Below are 19,041 nucleotides of genomic sequence, written 5' to 3'. Positions count from 1 at the left end.
GGGCCGTCAGAGGCTTCAGAGGCTGTTCGATGCCGACAGTGATGAAGAGGAGTTCGTTGGTTTTGAGTGACAATGAAGGAGAGAGGAGAGTGATTGACGAAGCCACCCTGAACCTGTTCGTTTCCGACACTGAAGATGAGGACTTTGGTGGTTTCAGTACGCAGGAAGAAGAGGAAGACGAGGATTAGTGACTTGACTTCTCTGGTTACAGGTTTGCTGCACATATAGCCTATTGTTGTGTGATTTTGTCTGGGGATTAGTGACCTGACTTTTGTTTTGTTTTGTTGAAATGTTAATAAATGGGAGCTTCCCCAAACAGCGATCTCTTTCCCGACATTCCTCTCTGTGCACGAACCCTTTCATATGGTAATTAAACATCAAAACACCCGCGGCTTATAGACCGGTGCGGCTTATAGAAGAAAAAAATAGTCAATTTTGGTCCCGCGGCTTATAGACCGGTGCGTCTTATAGTCCGGAATTTACGGTATATACACCCTGTTTTCACCAAAAAGGTCTCTCGGAGAAGAGAAACAGCAGAAAAGGCAATTTTTGTAAAAGACACAATCTCAGGCAGAACTCGCTCTCAATTATTTTATTTTGAACTGTATTGACATCAGACATGTAAATATTATTCATTATGACACAAATGACAAAAAAAATATATATATATATATATATATATATATATATATATACATGAAGTGCTTTTTTTACATTCAACAATACAGTTTAGTTTACTCAGTGTGAGTGAGTGTGCAGACAGACAGACACACAGACAGACACACAGACAGACACACAGACACACACACACACACACACACACACACACACAGAGAGAGAGTTCTGTCCACAGCTGCTGCTGGATCGCACCTCCTTCCCCCGCAAATTAGCATAGGAGGGGAACACCAAACTGGTTTGAGATCAGCGTCTAGCCTCCTCTGCCTCGCATCGTTTTCCTCCTCTCGTTCGGGCTGGGACGAATGCTGCTGACACAGGAGCGGGTCCGGCTTGGCTTTGGGACCAGGCGCTGGAACCGGATCGATCATGTTCGTCACGGGTTTGACTACTGCGAACAACTCAATCCAGGTTCGCCCTGCAGCAAGGCGAGCAGTGCAGCGCGCCGAGGGGCGTTTCAATGGCGTTTCTCCTCTCTACAAGGAAGCGCGTTTCTCTGTTTTTCCTCCTGCTCATTTCAAAACAACAGCTGCGGTATGTGTTTGATCGCGTGTTGTCGGCTTGGCTTTGAGGCTAGGGACCTGATAACATGTCACAGGCTGGGGAAGTGTTTGAACTACGCGCTGCACTAATAAAAACAAAAACACGTCAAACACGTCATTGACTGGGAGGGCTATTCCTGATAACACGTCAAAGACGTCTTTGGCCATGAATGAGTTAATGCTGCCATCAGTCTGTCGCTGGTCCTGTTATCACAGAAACTATAGGTCCCTACCTTAATGCTGCCATCAGTCTGTCGCTGGTCCTGTTATCACAGAAACTATAGGTCCCTACCTTAATGCTGCCATCAGTCTGTCGCTGGTCCTGTTATCACAGAAACTATAGGTCCCTACCTTAATGCTGCCATCAGTCTGTCGCTGGTCCTGTTATCACAGAAACTATAGGTCCCTACCTTAATGCTGCCATCAGTCTGTCGCTGGTCCTGTTATCACAGAAACTATAGGTCCCTACCTTAATGCTGCCATCAGTCTGTCGCTGGTCCTGTTATCACAGAAACTATAGGTCCCTACCTTAATGCTGCCATCAGTCTGTCGCTGGTCCTGTTATCACAGAAACTATAGGTCCCTACCTTAATGCTGCCATCAGTCTGTCGCTGGTCCTGTTATCACAGAAACTATAGGTCCCTACCTTAATGCTGCCATCAGTCTGTCGCTGGTCCTGTTATCACAGAAACTATAGGTCCCTACCTTAATGCTGCCATCAGTCTGTCGCTGGTCCGCGCCTCGCTGTCAAAAGATACATGCCACCGGGCCTAACAACTCTTCTGTGGGAAACTCTGCAGGCGGAACGAGCTTTCTGAGTCAACAGTCTGCTAACAGACATTAGTGTGAACAAGCTTTCTGAGTGAACAGTCTGCTAACAGACATTAGTGTGAACAAGCTTTCTGAGTGAACAGTCTGCTAACAGACATTAGTGTGGGGTCCTTTGGCTTGCTGCTAGCCAGTTTGGCTTGACTTTAGGCACGTGCATTTCTTCTTTGAGGTTACTGTTGCATTGTGACTGTAGTTGAAATTATAATGGCTTTCTTCCACACTGCTTCTGTCTGTCTCTCTCTCTCTCTCTCTCTCTGTGTGTGTGTGTGTGTGTGTGTGTGTGTCTCTCTCTCTCTCTCTCTCTCTCTCTCTCTCTCTCTCTCTCTCTCTCTCTCTCTCTCTCTCTCTCTCTCTCTCTCTCTCTGTCTCAGTGGTAAGACAGAGTACCAGGCCACTCATGGTGGTAGACTGAGGAGGGCCAGCACATTTGAGAGGAGACCAAGCAAGCGATACCCCTCCCGCACACACACACACTCTATGGGCAAAGGCGAGTCATATCAGCAAATCCAAAACATGCATGACTTAACAATTAATGCACCAATACCTGATACCTGTGCTGGCCTTAAAGGGCCGGCGCTTGTTATCCGTAAAGGTCACACATATCAGAATAGAGTTTTAATGCGGTGTATTCAATGGTGCTGAAATTTTCTACAGCCAAATTAATTTGGGATCATGTCATTTTGTTAGATGACAACAATGGCTTTGAAATGTATCAGGCTTTACAAAGGTTGTTCTGTTCAGTGCAGCAGCCTGCCGTGCTCAGCATTGTTATTTTGGGTAAAGTGCTCAAACTTGTTAACTCGGTTTTTCAAGCCTAAATGTCACCTTTCCACTTGGTCAGAACAAAATGGTATCAGTTGACCTTTATGCACGGCATCCGCACTACACTCACTGTAAATACACTCCACTCCTCCAGAATTCCCTCCTCCTGTGGGCAACAATGGCTTCACTGGTCCACAACCCTCTATCGCGACCTAATCCATCCTACATAAATAATCTAGCGCAGACTGCAGACTGTGTTGGCATCCAGACACCTTTTATATATTGGCATAGAAACAGCCAGCCAGCCACTGAATACAAAGTACCTCAATGAATAAGGATTTTAAAGTGGGTAATACCTGAGCTCCATCGCAATAACATCTCAAATGCACAGACTCTGAGCTGATATATTGACTCCGTCTCTCATTCTGCAGCCATTTCTCCGGCCAAGCCACCACATATCAGGTGAGACACACACACACACACACACACACACACAGGCAAACAAATCAACATATCAATTCAATCACGCCGTTAATGAGCAGTTCATTCATCTATTCAAATGTCTGCTCTATAATCAGGTTGTGTGCTAATCTATGGGGGTTGATATATTATTTTTGTTCTTTTCCAGTTCCCACGCCAGCCCCGACTCCAGCCGACATCCAGTGAGTTACCTCAGACAACCCACCTTCATACATACATACATACATACATACATTTTTTTTCTTTTTTTTTCAGGTTTAATTAACAGGGACAGTGCACTTTAATAAACATAAAATGTAAATGCGCCAGAGTGAGCCAGAAGGCTATTTTATATCTGCTGTCCCTGGACTGGTCTTATGAGGTCACCCTAAAAAGATAAAACAAACACAAACATACATGCCAACACACACGAGCACTCTCGTGCGTGCGCACACACACACACACACACTCTCTCACACACACACAAACACACACACGCGTGCGCTTAATCTGGTGGCTAATTGAAGCATCTCTCCGATCCGTCTGTCTCCCCTGTCCAGTACCAGTGTAACATTCCTCTTGGCCACGAGCCCTGGCACCCACCCCACCCTGCCCTCACACCCCCGGTGTACCTGCAGCACTCTGGACTCACGCCGCCTCACAGGTAAGACCGGCGGGGAGATGAGAGCAGCTTTTACAATGACTGGATGACAAGCAAAAAAATGATGGGAGATGATTCTGAGATTGCTTTTGGATGAGCCGTGTACCATCTGTCTTAGGGGTCCTTGAGCACAGATTGACTGGAGGGCAAATTTCTATTTTTAGAGTTGCTCCCTCCTCTTGCGCTCTCCGCTCCTCCTCTCTTGGGCTCTCTCTAGTGTCTGTTTTTCATCACACTTCATGTCACTCATAGACCTCATGTGCTTGTCTGTCTGTCTGTCTGTCTGTCTGTCTGCTTCCCTGCCTGCCTGCCTGCCTGTCTGTCTGTCCGTCCTCCATCTCCCTGTCATGTTCAGGGCTTCTGGCGAGGCTGCGAGTCCTGAACCGCGTCGTCCTTCCATGCCGGAGCGCACCAGCGGCGCCTTCCCAGGATCCATCAGTGTGGTTTACAGGGATAAGGTCATGACCGCACTTTGACCTCGGCCTCCGTCGTTCCCAACCCAGGCCCTTAACACTGACACTTACACAGACTGAAACTGCCCCAAAGAGAGACGCGCTCCGTCGATGAGAGTCAAAGGAAAAAAGATTGTCTCCGTCATCGTCATTGTCATCATCAGACCGATGTGTTGATAGATACACCATCACGGTCATCACACATTTGCCACATCCCCTCTTATATTTCATTCTCCACCTTCGTAATGATGAATCCCATAAAGGGCCTTATCATACAGAGAAGACGAGTAGAAGACAAAAGCAATAAAGATAGGACCAAGTTTAATTGCTCTGTGCCTTTGTTTGCTTGTGTAAATGTGCTTGTAATCCCCAACGTGTTTTAATGCCTGAATTCTTATAAGATACATTTGCCAGGAAGATCAAATTTCCCTTTATGCCTAAGAAATCTCATGATGGCTAGATGAACTAAATCTCTTTAATCTAAGTCATACAAAGTGATGCTTGTGATCTTAACACAGGGTCCCTTGAATGTAAGATGTAGTTTGTGCTATGTGAGCTAATTGTGTGACAGATATACACACACAGGTGGGTCCACTCCTGTAAACATGCTGGGTTAGGGAATAAGCTGCTTGGCACAGTCATTAATCCTTTGTATCAGTAAAGTACAGCATGTAGTTCAATGTGAAAGTGGACCAGATGCCACTGTTCTGCTTTCAAAATTAGGTTTTTGGCTGAACTTAACATTAACGTGTAATATCAGGTTATGAATTTGCATTGGTTTACATAATATTTGCTCATGCTGCTCATGATGCTGACAGTGTGTCTGTTTTGCCTTTTATTGTTTACTCCAATCACATTACGCCTTAGAGATGTTGCCATATATTGCCTTGTCAAATAAACAAGATGTTTAATTGCAACAATGGGTAGGATCTGTCCTTCGCTGTTTTCTATACTGTGACTAACTTGTGTCAAATGGTCTTTTCCCACCACTAAAGCAGGATGGTATTTGTTGATCAAACCAGCTGAAAACTTTGCGTCATGAAGTGGGAGATATGATTAGAAGTGAGATGACCACCATTTATTTGACATATTTCAGTTACCCTCTAAGTGGTCCTGGTTCAGACCAGTTCAGCATTGAGGAGAATGAGACCCCGTATTCTGGAAAGGTCCACCACCATCACCGACGGCACACGCATAGCCATGACACGCTCTGTCATACACACAGTGAGTACAAACACACACGCATAGCCATGACACGCTCTGTCATACACACAGTGAGTACAAACACACACGCATAGCCATGACACGCTCTGTCATACACACAGTGAGTACAAACACACACGCATAGCCATGACACGCTCTGTCATACACACAGTGAGTACAAACACACACGCATAGCCATGACACGCTCTGTCATACACACAGTGAGTACAAACACACACGCATAGCCATGACACGCTCTGTCATACACACAGTGAGTACAAACACACACGCATAGCCATGACACGCTCTGTCATACACACAGTGAGTACAAACACACACGCATAGCCATGACACGCTCTGTCATACACACAGTGAGTACAAACACACACACGCATAGCCATGACACGCTCTGTCATACACACAGTGAGTACAAACACACACACGCATAGCCATGACACGCTCTGTCATACACACAGTGAGTACAAACACACACGCATAGCCATGACACGCTCTGTCATACACACAGTGAGTACAAACACACACGCATAGCCATGACACGCTCTGTCATACACACAGTGAGTACAAACACACACACGCATAGCCATGACACGCTCTGTCATACACACAGTGAGTACAAACACACACACGCATAGCCATGACACGCTCTGTCATACACACAGTGAGTACAAACACACACGCATAGCCATGACACGCTCTGTCATACACACAGTGAGTACAAACACACACGCATAGCCATGACACGCTCTGTCATACACACAGTGAGTACAAACACACACGCATAGCCATGACACGCTCTGTCATACACACAGTGAGTACAAACACACGCATAGCCATGACACGCTCTGTCATACACACAGTGAGTACAAACACACACGCATAGCCATGACACGCTCTGTCATACACACAGTGAGTACAAACACACACACGCATAGCCATGACACGCTCTGTCATACACACAGTGAGTACAAACACACACACGCATAGCCATGACACGCTCTGTCATACACACTCCAGAAGCAGTGAGTACAAACACACACACGCATAGCCATGACACGCTCTGTCATACACACTCCAAAAGCAGTGAGTACAAACACACACACGCATAGCCATGACACGCTCTGTCATACACACTCCAGAAGCAGTGAGTACAAACACACACACACGCATAGCCATGACACGCTCTGTCATACACACTCCAAAAGCAGTGAGTACAAACACACACACACGCATAGCCATGACACGCTCTGTCATACACACTCCAGAAGCAGTGAGTACAAACACACACACGCATAGCCATGACACGCTCTGTCATACACACAGTGAGTACAAACACACACGCATAGCCATGACACGCTCTGTCATACACACAGTGAGTACAAACACACACGCATAGCCATGACACGCTCTGTCATACACACTCCAAAAGCAGTGAGTACCAACACACACACACGCATAGCCATGACACGCTCTGTCATACACACTCCAAAAGCAGTGAGTACAAACACACACACACGCATAGCCATGACACGCTCTGTCATACACACTCCAAAAGCAGTGAGTACAAACACACGCACACACACACACTCATGAAGAGGTATCAGGGCACACTGGCTGTCTGCAAAGGTCAGGGTTCCCACGGTCATGGAAAACCTGAAAAAGACATGGAAGTTCAAAATCTCATTTTCCAGGCATGGAAAAATCATGGAATTAGCGTTAGTAAAATCCTTGAAAGTTTTGGAAAAGTAATTGAATTTTGTTGTGTGTAATGAAATTGTTACAATAATCTTCCATGGACTAGACATTAAACCCATGCAATACATCTATCTATATATAACATTTAGTATGTGGCAAGGTGGGAATTTTGTTATTTTAGGGGCAAGGCCATTTGGCCTTTAGCATCGCATATTATTTTAGGGCACAAGGCCACATCCCAGGGCACAAAGGCCATTGCTCTATTGACATCGTGAAGAGCGATTTATATGAAACCACTGATGCAATTGACAGTAGCAGGCTGGTAGCAGGGCACTGCCAAGGTGGCCTTAGGGATCTCAGGGCATCACGGCCAGAGGGAGGGACAATTAGCTAATGATGTGATGTCATCAGTCATGTCGTCAGTGATGATGTCATCAGTGATTATGTCAAAAGTGATGTCATAAGGGTGTGCGCGCGCACACACACACACACACACACACAAAGGCATTTTGACAAGATTGATCAGTGATGTCACACACACACACAAGGAGGCATTGTGACATCACTGACGCAATAACATTTAGTGAGCAACACACACACACACACACACCCGCGCACGCCAATAGGGCAGGTGAGGCCATGCAGCAGCCGAGCTACGGCATCGAGCATGTGAGATGCCTAGTTAACATACATAAACAATACAAACACAAATGACATACAAAAAACACAGGACAAAAGGTGCACGAAAGCAAACAAAGGAATGGGAATGGGGGCATCAATAAATACTTAATGATTGTTTTTTGTTGTTTTTACAAAGGATCCTAGAAGGTCTTTGTTGTCCTTTTGAACACATACATTACACAAAATTCGGTACGTAGTGTGTCTAGTAGTCTGTGAAATAAAATGAAAAATCATATATAAAAGAGAGAAAAAACGTCTACGTTTTTCCACAAATTTGTTTTCTGTAGCTGTTGACATACTGTAACATAGCTCTGATATGTCGATTTTAACGTATCCTGTACCGTAATTTATATTCATATTTTTTCATTTTCAATCATTTCTGGTATTGATTCAGAGTCACTGCCTCACATTACATGGAAGTTCTATTATGGATCCTTGAAAAGTCATGGAAATGTGTGGGAACCCTGACATGTATTATAGGCTGAAGTTCCCTTTATGCATTTTTTTTTTTACATTGAGTAAAGTGTGTGTGTGTGTGTGTGTGTGTGTGTGTGTGTGTGTGTGTGTGTGTGTCTGTGTGTGTGTGTGTGTGTGTGTGTGTGTGGGCGTAGGTTTAGGGTGGGATGGGTGGGACTCCAAAGTTAGGCCAAATTTTGGCAAGGGAAAAAAATTGGCATGGCCATTTTCAAAGGGGTCCCTTGACCTCACCTCAAGATATCTGAATGAGAATGGGTACTATGGGTAGGGTTAGGGCTACACACCTTGAGTTTCTGTCAGAAAGGTGTCTTTCCCTTTGAAAATGTTTTAGTTTTTTTTTCCAATCAAGTCTAAATCTAACTTTAATACAAATTTTTAATAAAAGTTCTAATATCGTTTTTATTATTTGGAGAATTTATTTTAGATTTAGAATGTAAATTGTCTATCAATTCTAATACATTTTAATCTAATGTAATTTCACGTAAGAATATTTATTTTTGGCCCATGGCCTCCATCCAGATCATTTTTTTGGCCTGCATGAAAGAATTTGGGCACCTCTGATTTAAAAGGAGAAAAGGCCAGCACTCACGAATGTCCTTTATGCGTTTAATAAGGTCTTGTACAGCAACAACGTACGCGTTTCAGCAGGTCGCCTTCATCAGCGTTGTGCTGAGTCAGGCGGAAATGGCGTATAAATACAATCAAACCGGAACTACATTCAATAATTCAATCAGAGCTACCAGGTGTAGGTGTGCATACACAGATAAGGACATCAAAATAGTTACAAAAAATATACAGAAAATGTACATAGCAAATACTTATTTCTAGTAAAGAATTTACATATAGAAATAATTTAATGAAGGTCCAGTCGGATATGTTCCCCTGCAATAGCCCTTCACAAAGAACAGGCAGAAACATGAATATACAAACTGGGGGTCAAGTGGACACAATGCAAGTAGAAAAATATGAAGTAAAGTTAAAAAGTACCTAGAGGAAACATCCCAGCAACAACTCCTCATTAAAGCCTTTAGGGTGTTCTGTCTGCAGCGTGTGGATCCAGAAAGCTTCTCTCTGTAGCAGAGCTCTGTCCCTATCACCCCCTCTTTTGGAAGGTACTACAACTTCAATCCCCTGAAACCTGAGTGAACACACATCATGGCCAGCAGAATTAAAATGTCTCGCCACTGAAGACTTTTCCTCTTTGTTCCTAATAGTGCTCTTGTGTTCTGACATGCAGATTTTTAGCTCTCTTGTGGTTTTACCCACATAACACACACAGTCCACAAGGACACTTCAAAACATGCAACAAACCTGGTCTTGCATGTAATTCTACTATTGATAGAACACTTTTTACCAGAGTGTGGCTGTAAGAAGGAGCCACCTCTGATCATAGCGTTACACTGATACACCTCTGATTTAGCAGCTGTGCCGGACTGTTACGCTGTTCTGCTGTTGGAATAGGCGCATGTGTAGTTCTGATATTCTGAATATATAAGCTACATTACATTGATTTCCCTGCTGTGCTGCGGTGTTTGGTCATTAAATAAATGGAGAGAGAGAGAGTCATCCAAAGATATATGTCGGTTCAGTCTGTGTTTTTGGATATGTGAATGTTCTTAATTAAGAGTGAGAGAGACTTGACTGAATTCTGCATGCAGAATATATAAGGAGACAATCATTTTTTGTGAGCATTGTAAAGCCACATCATAGTAAAGAGGATAATGATGTGTGTAGTTCTTCATACAGTAGATCTAGCCTCTTCATTTTGCTCTCAAAGTGCACCAGATTGATGCATTTTACTTTAAAATGTATAAAATCTTCTTCCGGGGGGCATGCCTAGGGGGGTCCCCTGCCAAATGTCCCCACCACTTTCCAAATCAAACCTACGCCGTTGTGTGTGTGTGTGTGTGTGTGTGTGTGTGTGTGTGTGTGTGTGTGTGTGTGTGTGTGTGTGCACGTGCGTGTGTGTGTATCAGAACACAGCCCCGATGGTGTTTGTAGTATGTATATACTGATTGTGTGTGTGTGTGTGTGTGTGTGTGTGTGTGTGTGTGTGTGTGTGTGTGTGTGTGTGTGTGTGTGTGTGTATTCGTGTATCAGAACACAGAGCCCCTTCCTCCTGCCCGGCAGATGAGTTGGAGCTGTCTCAGTCTCTGCTCAAGGCTCTGGAGTCGGACAGTGACTCTTCCCCTTGGCCTTCGCTCCACTTCAACATGGACAACAAGGTCAGACACTGTCAGTGTGTTCCACTTACGCAGTCAAATTCCTCTAAATAGAGAGTTCCCCAAACTTTTGAGTAGCCAGTCAGATTGAAAAAGTAGCCGGATCATGTTCGCTGCGTTTGTTCCGGTGGTCCTTTTCCCAATTAATAAACAAACCTCAAATATGTATCCATGAGTGTGACAATTGAAATTATACAAATAAACATTCTTATAAAGGCCAAATGCTCAATTTAATTATAAATAAAACAATATCCATATTACAAAACACAAACAGGCAATGTATATTTTTAAGAACAAAGAAAATACTAATAACTATGTTTCCCACAGGATTTGGAGAGATTGTGGTGGATAGACCTTGCTTGGACCCTCTTGGGGGGTTCGGGGGGCCATGCCCCCTGTAAGAAAAATATGTACATTTTAAACTAAAATGCATGAATCTGGTTCACTTTGAGAACCAATTTAAGAGGCTAGATCAGGGGTGGGCAATTATTTTTCATGGGGGGCCACATGAGAAACCCAGATTGTTGCCGGGGGCCGAACAAATATTGTCATGCCGTAACCCAGGAACTTTGATGATAGAGAGGACCACAAAAAAATAGGGTTGGGGCCGAACGGCGCTGGCGTGGAAAAATTTGGGGCATTTGAAGTCAGGTTTAGAGGAATAACTCATTTTAAATTAACAGTTGTGATGTCATTATTCAGTCTTAAACACCAATATTTGATCCTTTTCTCACTCACTCCTATGTCACCACTTGCTCTCCCTGCAGGGCTTGAAATTAGCTTTTTTGGCCACCTGCCAATATGGCTGCTAGAAGTTACCAGCCAATTAGAATTTCCACTAGCCAAAATGTTTTTCTTGAAATAAACCACAATATGAGTGGGTTAATTTAAGCAGAAGTATCAGTAAGTGGCCCGGGATTCTCAAAGCCTGTGTTGAGGGTCACACAAGAACAAAAATGCACTCTTGAAGCTAAATAAATCCAAAACCAACAAGTCAATTATTTACATTTTTTACTTCAATGTAGAACAGTCATTTCTTACACATGAGATTACTTTTAGCCTTTTAGTCATAAAGATTTTTGAAAGATATTCCAGACTGAAATGTTATAGCAGAAGTGGAGTATTGGCCAGAATGACATGAACATTTGGACACTTATTCAGCGGGTATCTTGTATGTTGCGTTCAGGTGAACTGTAAATTTTTTTTACACAGTGTATAAAGTAACCGGTAGGCCAGTAGGCAGAGAAATCGCCGGCTACCGGGGCTTGGGGAACTCCCTGACTCTCACCTTTTCCCCTGTCCCACCTATGCCCCTGTCCCACCTTTTCCCCTGTCCCACCTGTGTCCCTCTCCCACCTGTGTCCCTCTCCCACCTGTGCCAGGGGGAGGAGAAGCAGCTGTCTGAAAAGTCTCTGCACCCTCCTGCTTCCCCGGCGGTGCTGCCCGATCACCTCAAGTGTAACATCCTCAAGGCCCAGATGGAGGCGGCGTTCAGGGTGAGTACCACAATGGACTGACTTCCACCCAGCTTGTGTGTGCACTAGGTCAGTGGTGTGCACTAGCGCTGTAGTCCAGAAGCTAATTGTCTGCCTCCTCTCCTCTGTGGTGAAGGAAGCTCCAGTGACACCTAGAGGGAAGAACTCCAACGAGACCCTCAACGACAGGTCAGTAGCCTACCTTTACTGTATGTAATGCAATATATCGTATGATATTGATACGGTGCTATGAGACTAGATATCATATTGTCATATTGTGGAACTTAATTTGACTTCTTCCTGCTCTTAAAGGCTGCGTTACAGTAAAGTGATTGTGAACTTATAAGCCTGTATACTGACTGAGTAAAATGAACAATGATTGCTTTTACCTGCTCATCATATCCACATTACTTATTACTGATGATTAAACATAACATAATATTAAACATAATAATTTTCAAAGATTTGCTTGTATGAAAATATCTCATGAAAGCAGGAATACTCATCCCCAAAATATCACCACATTATCAATATCCAGGCATTCAGTCTAAACTATATTTGTTTTTTGTCATTATCACCCAGCCCTGGCCAACTATCTGCATGTTTGTGTGGCTGCATGTTTCCTGTGTAACTCACTGCGTTACTCTAGCGTGTGCGTGTGCGTGTGCGTGTCCTCAGATATCCCAGCTCTTCCCAAGACTCGCACGCATCCAGTCTGACCGCAGAGAGACTGCAGGCCAAAGCCAACCCAAACAGCAACCGCAGGAAACGGCTCGTCAGACAGTTCAGCTTGTGAGTAGAGAGAGGACTTCTGCTTACTATGTTGAAGGCAGCTGTCCCTAGCAGCTCTTCTGCTCTTATGGGCAGATCATTGCACTCTTGACTGCTTCTCACTTACTTGCAGCAAAATGCTTCACTCTTTCAAACGGACATGTTTTTCAGCGTAAACTGCTGCTCGTATGATTCATACAGCCATATTTCTCTCCATTTATTGGTCATCAGTAATCATGAAGATGAAGATAATCTCCCAGAAGCCCTTGCAGCAATCTCTTCCCAGAGTACAGGGAAGTCTGGATCCAACAGTTCACTGGACAAACAGATACAGCCGCCCATATACCCACTGGTAACACACACACACACACACACAAGCCATTAATAATTCATATTTGTTTATCGCACTGCACTCCACATGTGAAAATGTTTAATTCAGTGTGTGCTATCTTTAAAGTCGAACTGAACCCGTTCAGAGCCCAAGTGGCACGTGGGTCGGAGTCCGTTTCAGACTGAAAACATAACTTGTCTGAGATGATAGGTTGAGAGGCGGGTCATAGTAGCATGTCGATGATTTGATTTGACAATTCTGAGGACTGGCTTTGGCATTGGCCAATCCTGGCATGTTCCACCCCCAAATCGAGTGGGATTCAGCGTGTTGTCGTGCTACGCGAGTGGGATCCGCCGAGTACCAGGCAGCCAGCTGCTTCTGTGTGGAATGAGCGGGCAATCCGATGCATGGGTGCTGCCCGCCCGCATGGAATCTCTGAGGGGCGACCCCTGACAACCAGGCTCTCAGGCGCGGACCATTATCGCTATTGTGGTAAATACAATATTCCTGGAATGCGAGTTTTAACGAACCAGTTACATTTCTTTGCATTCTCAGACATTACCGTTTGATTTATTTAGTATGTTCCATACAATTGGCCAAGTTAATAGTTAGTTTATGGGCTAGAAATTCTGCCAGATTACAGGCACTAGGCACCATTTTCTCCTTCATTTGGAAGAGAAAATTATCCTGAAATGAAGATTTGATTGACAGCTGCCATGTCGTGATATGATTGGTTGAAATGGGGTAGAAATGTGATAGTACTAGGTGATTCAAGATTCAAGATTTTTATTGTCACTCCGTGGTACAAGTATCACGTGTGAAATTCTTGATGATGTCAGCAAACTGTAGATTACTGTTATAAATGAAATCTTGAAAAATGAACTTTTCATGTGAAAAAGTGTGAAAAACTAAAGAAATTAGATTTTTGTGATTTTTTTGGCATACATTATTAAATAGGTGCACTGAATACCCAGGTATTTGAACTAAAATGAAAGAAAAGTCATTTTTGGGTTCAGCTCGACTTTAAGTAAACAGGAGTGTGTGTGTGTGTGTGTGTGTGTGTGTGTGTGTGTGTGTTGTGTGTGTGTGTGTGTGTGTGTGTGTGTGTGTGTGTGTGTGTGTGTGTGTGTGTGTGTGTGTGTGTGTGTGTGTGTGTGTGTGTGTGTGTGCGCGTGCCCCCATACATGCATGTGCTTCCAGGTGGATAAAATGCCAGCATTGGAGCCGAGTAGTCCATGCTGCCTCTCTCCCTCGCCTTCCCCCCACCTCTCCCCTTCTTACTACCATAGCTCCATTCCTCACCTGGTCCCTAACCCTGCTGCCCATACCGACAGGTAACACACCTCCCTTCTGCTCTCTGGGACACATTCATCTTTGTTAAAACCTGTTCCTCTTCAAAAAAGAAAAAAAAGTGTTTCTAGAAAATCATTGGTGTAGAGGGCAAAGAAGGAGTAACAACTTAATTATCCTTGAGAATTGAAACAGGCAGAGTTGTGCAACATATATATATATATATATATATATATATATATATATATATATATATATATATATATATATATATATATACACACACACATACACACATATATATATACACACACATATATACACATACACACATATATATATACCTATGTTTGTTTTTACTGTTTTTACATTTTCTGACGTGTGTGTGTCTGTCTGTGTGTGTGTGTGTGTGTGTGTGTGTGTGTGTGTGTGTGTGTGTGTGTGTGTGTGTGTGTGTGTGTGTGTGTGTGTGTATGTATGCATGCGTGTGCGTGTATAGCGGAGAGGAGATGAGGTTGGACAGAGAAAAGCTACTAAGGGCCCTCCTGATGACAGAGCTCTGAGACCCTGACCCTTAACCCCTGTGACATCATCGCCGGGCACAGCAAGTGGAGGCGTAAACTGAAGTCCCAAAGATGCTGGCTGCAATCGGCATTTGTATATTTGCATAATATACATCCAGCATTTACAAATATACTGTATATTTGCATAAAGGTACTTTGCTTAATTGTTATTTTAGAGGGACCGTTCTTTATATTCACAAATACTGTAATACTGTAATACACCATCACACAGTGAGATGGGATCAGACTTAGTGAGCGACTGACTGACTCACAGACAAGCTACTGATATGACTGGTGCTGCCTGCATGAATAATATGTTCAAAGATGGAATATGTATTTGATTTGCTTTGGGCTTATGTTTAGGTTTGGTGAACATGTCCATGTTTCACACAGTGGCTGTGGACGTGTTCGGGCTGTTACCATTGATCTTTACACTTTGTGTATGGAGCAAGGCTGAAATGAAAGCCATGTCACTTTCAAATCAACTAGTTCAAAATAGAAACTGTAATTAATATGCTGATGATAGAGCAAGTATTGTAAATGCTTATTTCCTTGCTGTATTTCTTATAATGTTGGATATGACTATACTTTGATATGCCAAAAGTTTTGCAGTCTTTCAGTTTTTCAAGAATCTCCACTTCCTGAACTGAGTGAATTGAAAGTGAACTGAATGCTGCCCTAGGAGGAGATGATGAGTCAGGATTAGACTACTACAGGCTCATGTTGTTGTGTGCTGGCAGCTGCAGTCTCAATCTGCCCACTAGAGGGGGACAAATCCACAGTCACTGCTGCTGTCGCAGCCGGACACAGCCATTCTTTATTATAGGTTGTCATGAGGAGCACTTACAGCCATATTCAATCTGGGTTTTCCTCCCAAAGTTAAAAGCTGGTCTCATATGAGCAGATATGTTCAGGTCAGCATAACCCTGCTGTTTGATGACTTCATTTCATCCTCGTGTTGTCATCACCTCACCTAAGCCAGAATATGATTTGTCACTGTACTACTGTACATGTCTATTCTGTTGTTTTTGGCCTTGGTTGGATCTTAATAAATACCACATCATCAGTTTGACAATTTTATCTTGCAGCATCTTTGGTCTTTGCACTGACATGGGAATGTGGATCGACCTCACCCTATGTGCTGTGTGTTTGTAGTATGTAGGCCTCACCCAGCCTGTGAGGGAATGTTGTTATAAAGGATATCACTGATTTACTTGCTTCTTCCCCACACACCTATCACACCACAATGAGTCAGGAGATAATTGCACATGCTCTGTCCTTCACTGAACTACTTCAGTAATAGCGGACAATTTATCTTCTTAAGACAAGGTGCCGTGGAAAGGCTATGGCACGGATAAACAGGCTATATATAGTGTGTGTCCCTGTGAACCTTGATAGAAATACTACTGATGTAAGAGAGAGCCAATAGCAAGAGAGAGCCAACAGCAAGATTGTGTTGAAGATATCGCCCATTACAGTCGACCTGCTTTAAATTTTAATCAGTAATGCAATACCTTTGCCTACACCAAGTCAGAAACACTATCTGACTTACACTATAATGACTTCCATTTACCTTTACGCCTACAGTTGTGGTCCTCAAACCTTTCCCCATCAAGGAGCCCCAAACTGACACAAATTAGACCATGGACCCCCATTTGATATCTTGTGCCAGGGTCTGATGATTTGAGCTTTTGTGACGATCCTCCCACTCTCCTGGCCCTGTCTTGCAGGAGACTGGTTTTGGGGATGTTAGGCTGATTGGGTGCACCTGGGCCCGGTGCACTCACGGAGTTCAGAAGACCTTCAGACAATTCAGTCTCTCTCCCTCCTCACAGATGCACCTTTTGTTCTGTTCATTTATTTAATGTAGTTTGTGTTGTCCCATTAGTTTTAGTTAATAAATTGTTGTTGAAACTTTTACTTTGCTATATGACTCCCCTCATTTGTTACTTCCTTGAGCCAGGGTGTAACATGTGAGGGGAGTCATACACCAAAGTAAAAGTTTTAAAACAATAATTGATTAACTAAAACAAAATAACTAGACAACACAACCTAAATTACATTAAACAAATGAACAGAACAAAAGGTGCATTGGTGAGGAGGGAGGGAGACTGGATGGTCTGAAGGTCTTCTTAAGGTAAGCCCAATGTGCACTCCTGCAAAACGGGGCCAGCAGAGTGGGAGGGTCGTCGCACTTTTTGATGTTTTACTACAGAATGTGTACGAAACCCACTCGAAAAATAGTCATACCTTCTGTCATTGTGTTACTTATCGTTGGAATTCTAGTTAAAATAAATTCGCCTTTTTGCTGGGGATGCCCTGGATTCACCCAACTACAACCTCCCCAAACCCCCAAGGACCCCTGGGGTCACCGGACAACACTGAGAACCATTGGTCTATAATCTATTCCAAAGTCTATAATATTTCAATAGTGTTATTATTATGATCATACTTAAATTTAAAATCTGCTTTAAAAAATGTTAGTATCTCAGCTTTTCCCTTTGGGGGAAATAAATCTAAGTATTGGATGAATAACTTTATATTTTTTCAGAAGTATCTGTAATGTATGTTTATTTTTTCAGTAACTGCAATAACCCACTTTTTCAATCAGATTCTGTAATGTAGTTACATGTATTTACTGCTCAACCTTGCAAATAAAGTGATTGTATTTTTAATATGGGAGAGAAAAGGTGTATTTTGGGCTGTGTTGCACAGATACACATGGTGTTGCTATGCTGGTTTAGGCCGTGATTTTCATGAGTAGGTGAACGAGCGAGTGTGTTTAAAAAGGATCAAGTTGGGTGGGGTGCGCAGGATTGTATTACACAATGCCAAATCTGCCCTGAGGGGGTCCAACTTCTTTTTGTCTGTCTTCCTTCCCTCTTCCCCCTTCTTGCTCCCGCCATTCTTTACTTTCCCACCTTCAGAACAGGGCCATCCTTTCATATAATGTCTTCGGTGTGTGTGTGTGTGTGTGTGTGTGTGTGTGTGTGAACGACAATAGTTTCTTTGCTATAGTATGTGTAATCGCTGCGGACAGCGAGAGGGAGTTCCCACCAGTTTCCCCTCCAGCCATATTCTGTCATCACCAACTCCACCTGCGTGTGTTTGCGCTGAGCTTATAGCGCTCCTGTACATTGCCAACCCTCCCCAGCAGGTACAGAGAGAAGGCTACACCATGAACACACAGCACAGCCAGATGAAAGGGATACGAAGGCAAACAGTGAAATGAAACAGTTCAACGACAGGCGAACTTCACATGTGATGTTTATTATTCTTTCAGCGTGGTCGGCCCTGAGCAGGAGGCTCATGTCCTATAGGTCCTCTCAGGACGCGTGTACAGCAACACGGAGCCCAAACAGTTACTCCCCAGGGGCATGAATGGGAATCAGATTCACAGAATGAATGTCAATGATGTCCTTCCTTGTCTCATCACCTCTCCATCTACAAATGATCTAGCTAAAAATATAAAAGATATGGCACAGGGATTTCGTGGGGGGGGGGGGGGCTGTTTGTTTCAACGCATTCCCTGACATCAGTGTAGATGAAGGGAAGGAGACAAGGAAAGTGTGAGGGAGTGACAGATCCTCTGCGAGTAGAATCTGTAATAAAATCTGTCAGAAACCACCTCTGGCTCTGGCTGAGATTCATTCAGTAAGCTGAGAGCTTGAGACATGAGTCCTCTTGAAGGGGAACAGAGCCCGGTGGTTAGGTTACCGTGAACTGGGACTGTTCTCAGTTCAGATTTGTGTCCAACACAAAAGGAAAAACATTGGCATTATACAACATGGAAGTAGAGCTGTATAGGCTACATGTGAAGGGAAAGGAGGGGGCTGTTTAACCCATTGATACCTGATGCAGCATTTGTGTGTGTATCCCTTTAAGACCGCGAACCGCGTTAACGCGGTTCGCGGTCTTAAAGGGATACGCACA

The 19,041-nt window shown here is 43.7% G+C and overlaps 1 protein-coding gene across 1 annotated transcript in view; it reads left to right on the top strand.

Moving 5' to 3' along the window:
* The window catches only part of epb41l4b (erythrocyte membrane protein band 4.1 like 4B), a 41,003-nt gene extending 25,572 nt beyond the window's left edge, over positions 1-15,431 (top strand). Inside the window, exons 12-23 of the mRNA XM_083636277.1 lie at positions 2,420-2,535; positions 3,242-3,272; positions 3,439-3,472; positions 3,830-3,933; positions 5,479-5,606; positions 10,557-10,681; positions 12,061-12,174; positions 12,290-12,342; positions 12,832-12,945; positions 13,156-13,276; positions 14,456-14,589; positions 15,045-15,431. Of these exons, the coding sequence (XP_083492403.1) occupies positions 2,420-2,535; positions 3,242-3,272; positions 3,439-3,472; positions 3,830-3,933; positions 5,479-5,606; positions 10,557-10,681; positions 12,061-12,174; positions 12,290-12,342; positions 12,832-12,945; positions 13,156-13,276; positions 14,456-14,589; positions 15,045-15,108 (1,138 nt within the window). The 3' untranslated portion in view covers positions 15,109-15,431. The remainder of the gene's footprint in view (positions 1-2,419; positions 2,536-3,241; positions 3,273-3,438; positions 3,473-3,829; positions 3,934-5,478; positions 5,607-10,556; positions 10,682-12,060; positions 12,175-12,289; positions 12,343-12,831; positions 12,946-13,155; positions 13,277-14,455; positions 14,590-15,044) is intronic.
* Positions 15,432-19,041: the final 3,610 nt, after the last annotated feature.

Source organism: Poromitra crassiceps, assembly GCF_964638095.1.
Source record: "Poromitra crassiceps genome assembly, chromosome: 1".
Lineage (NCBI taxonomy): Eukaryota > Metazoa > Chordata > Actinopteri > Beryciformes > Melamphaidae > Poromitra > Poromitra crassiceps.
This window is presented reverse-complemented; position numbering and strand designations above follow the sequence as displayed.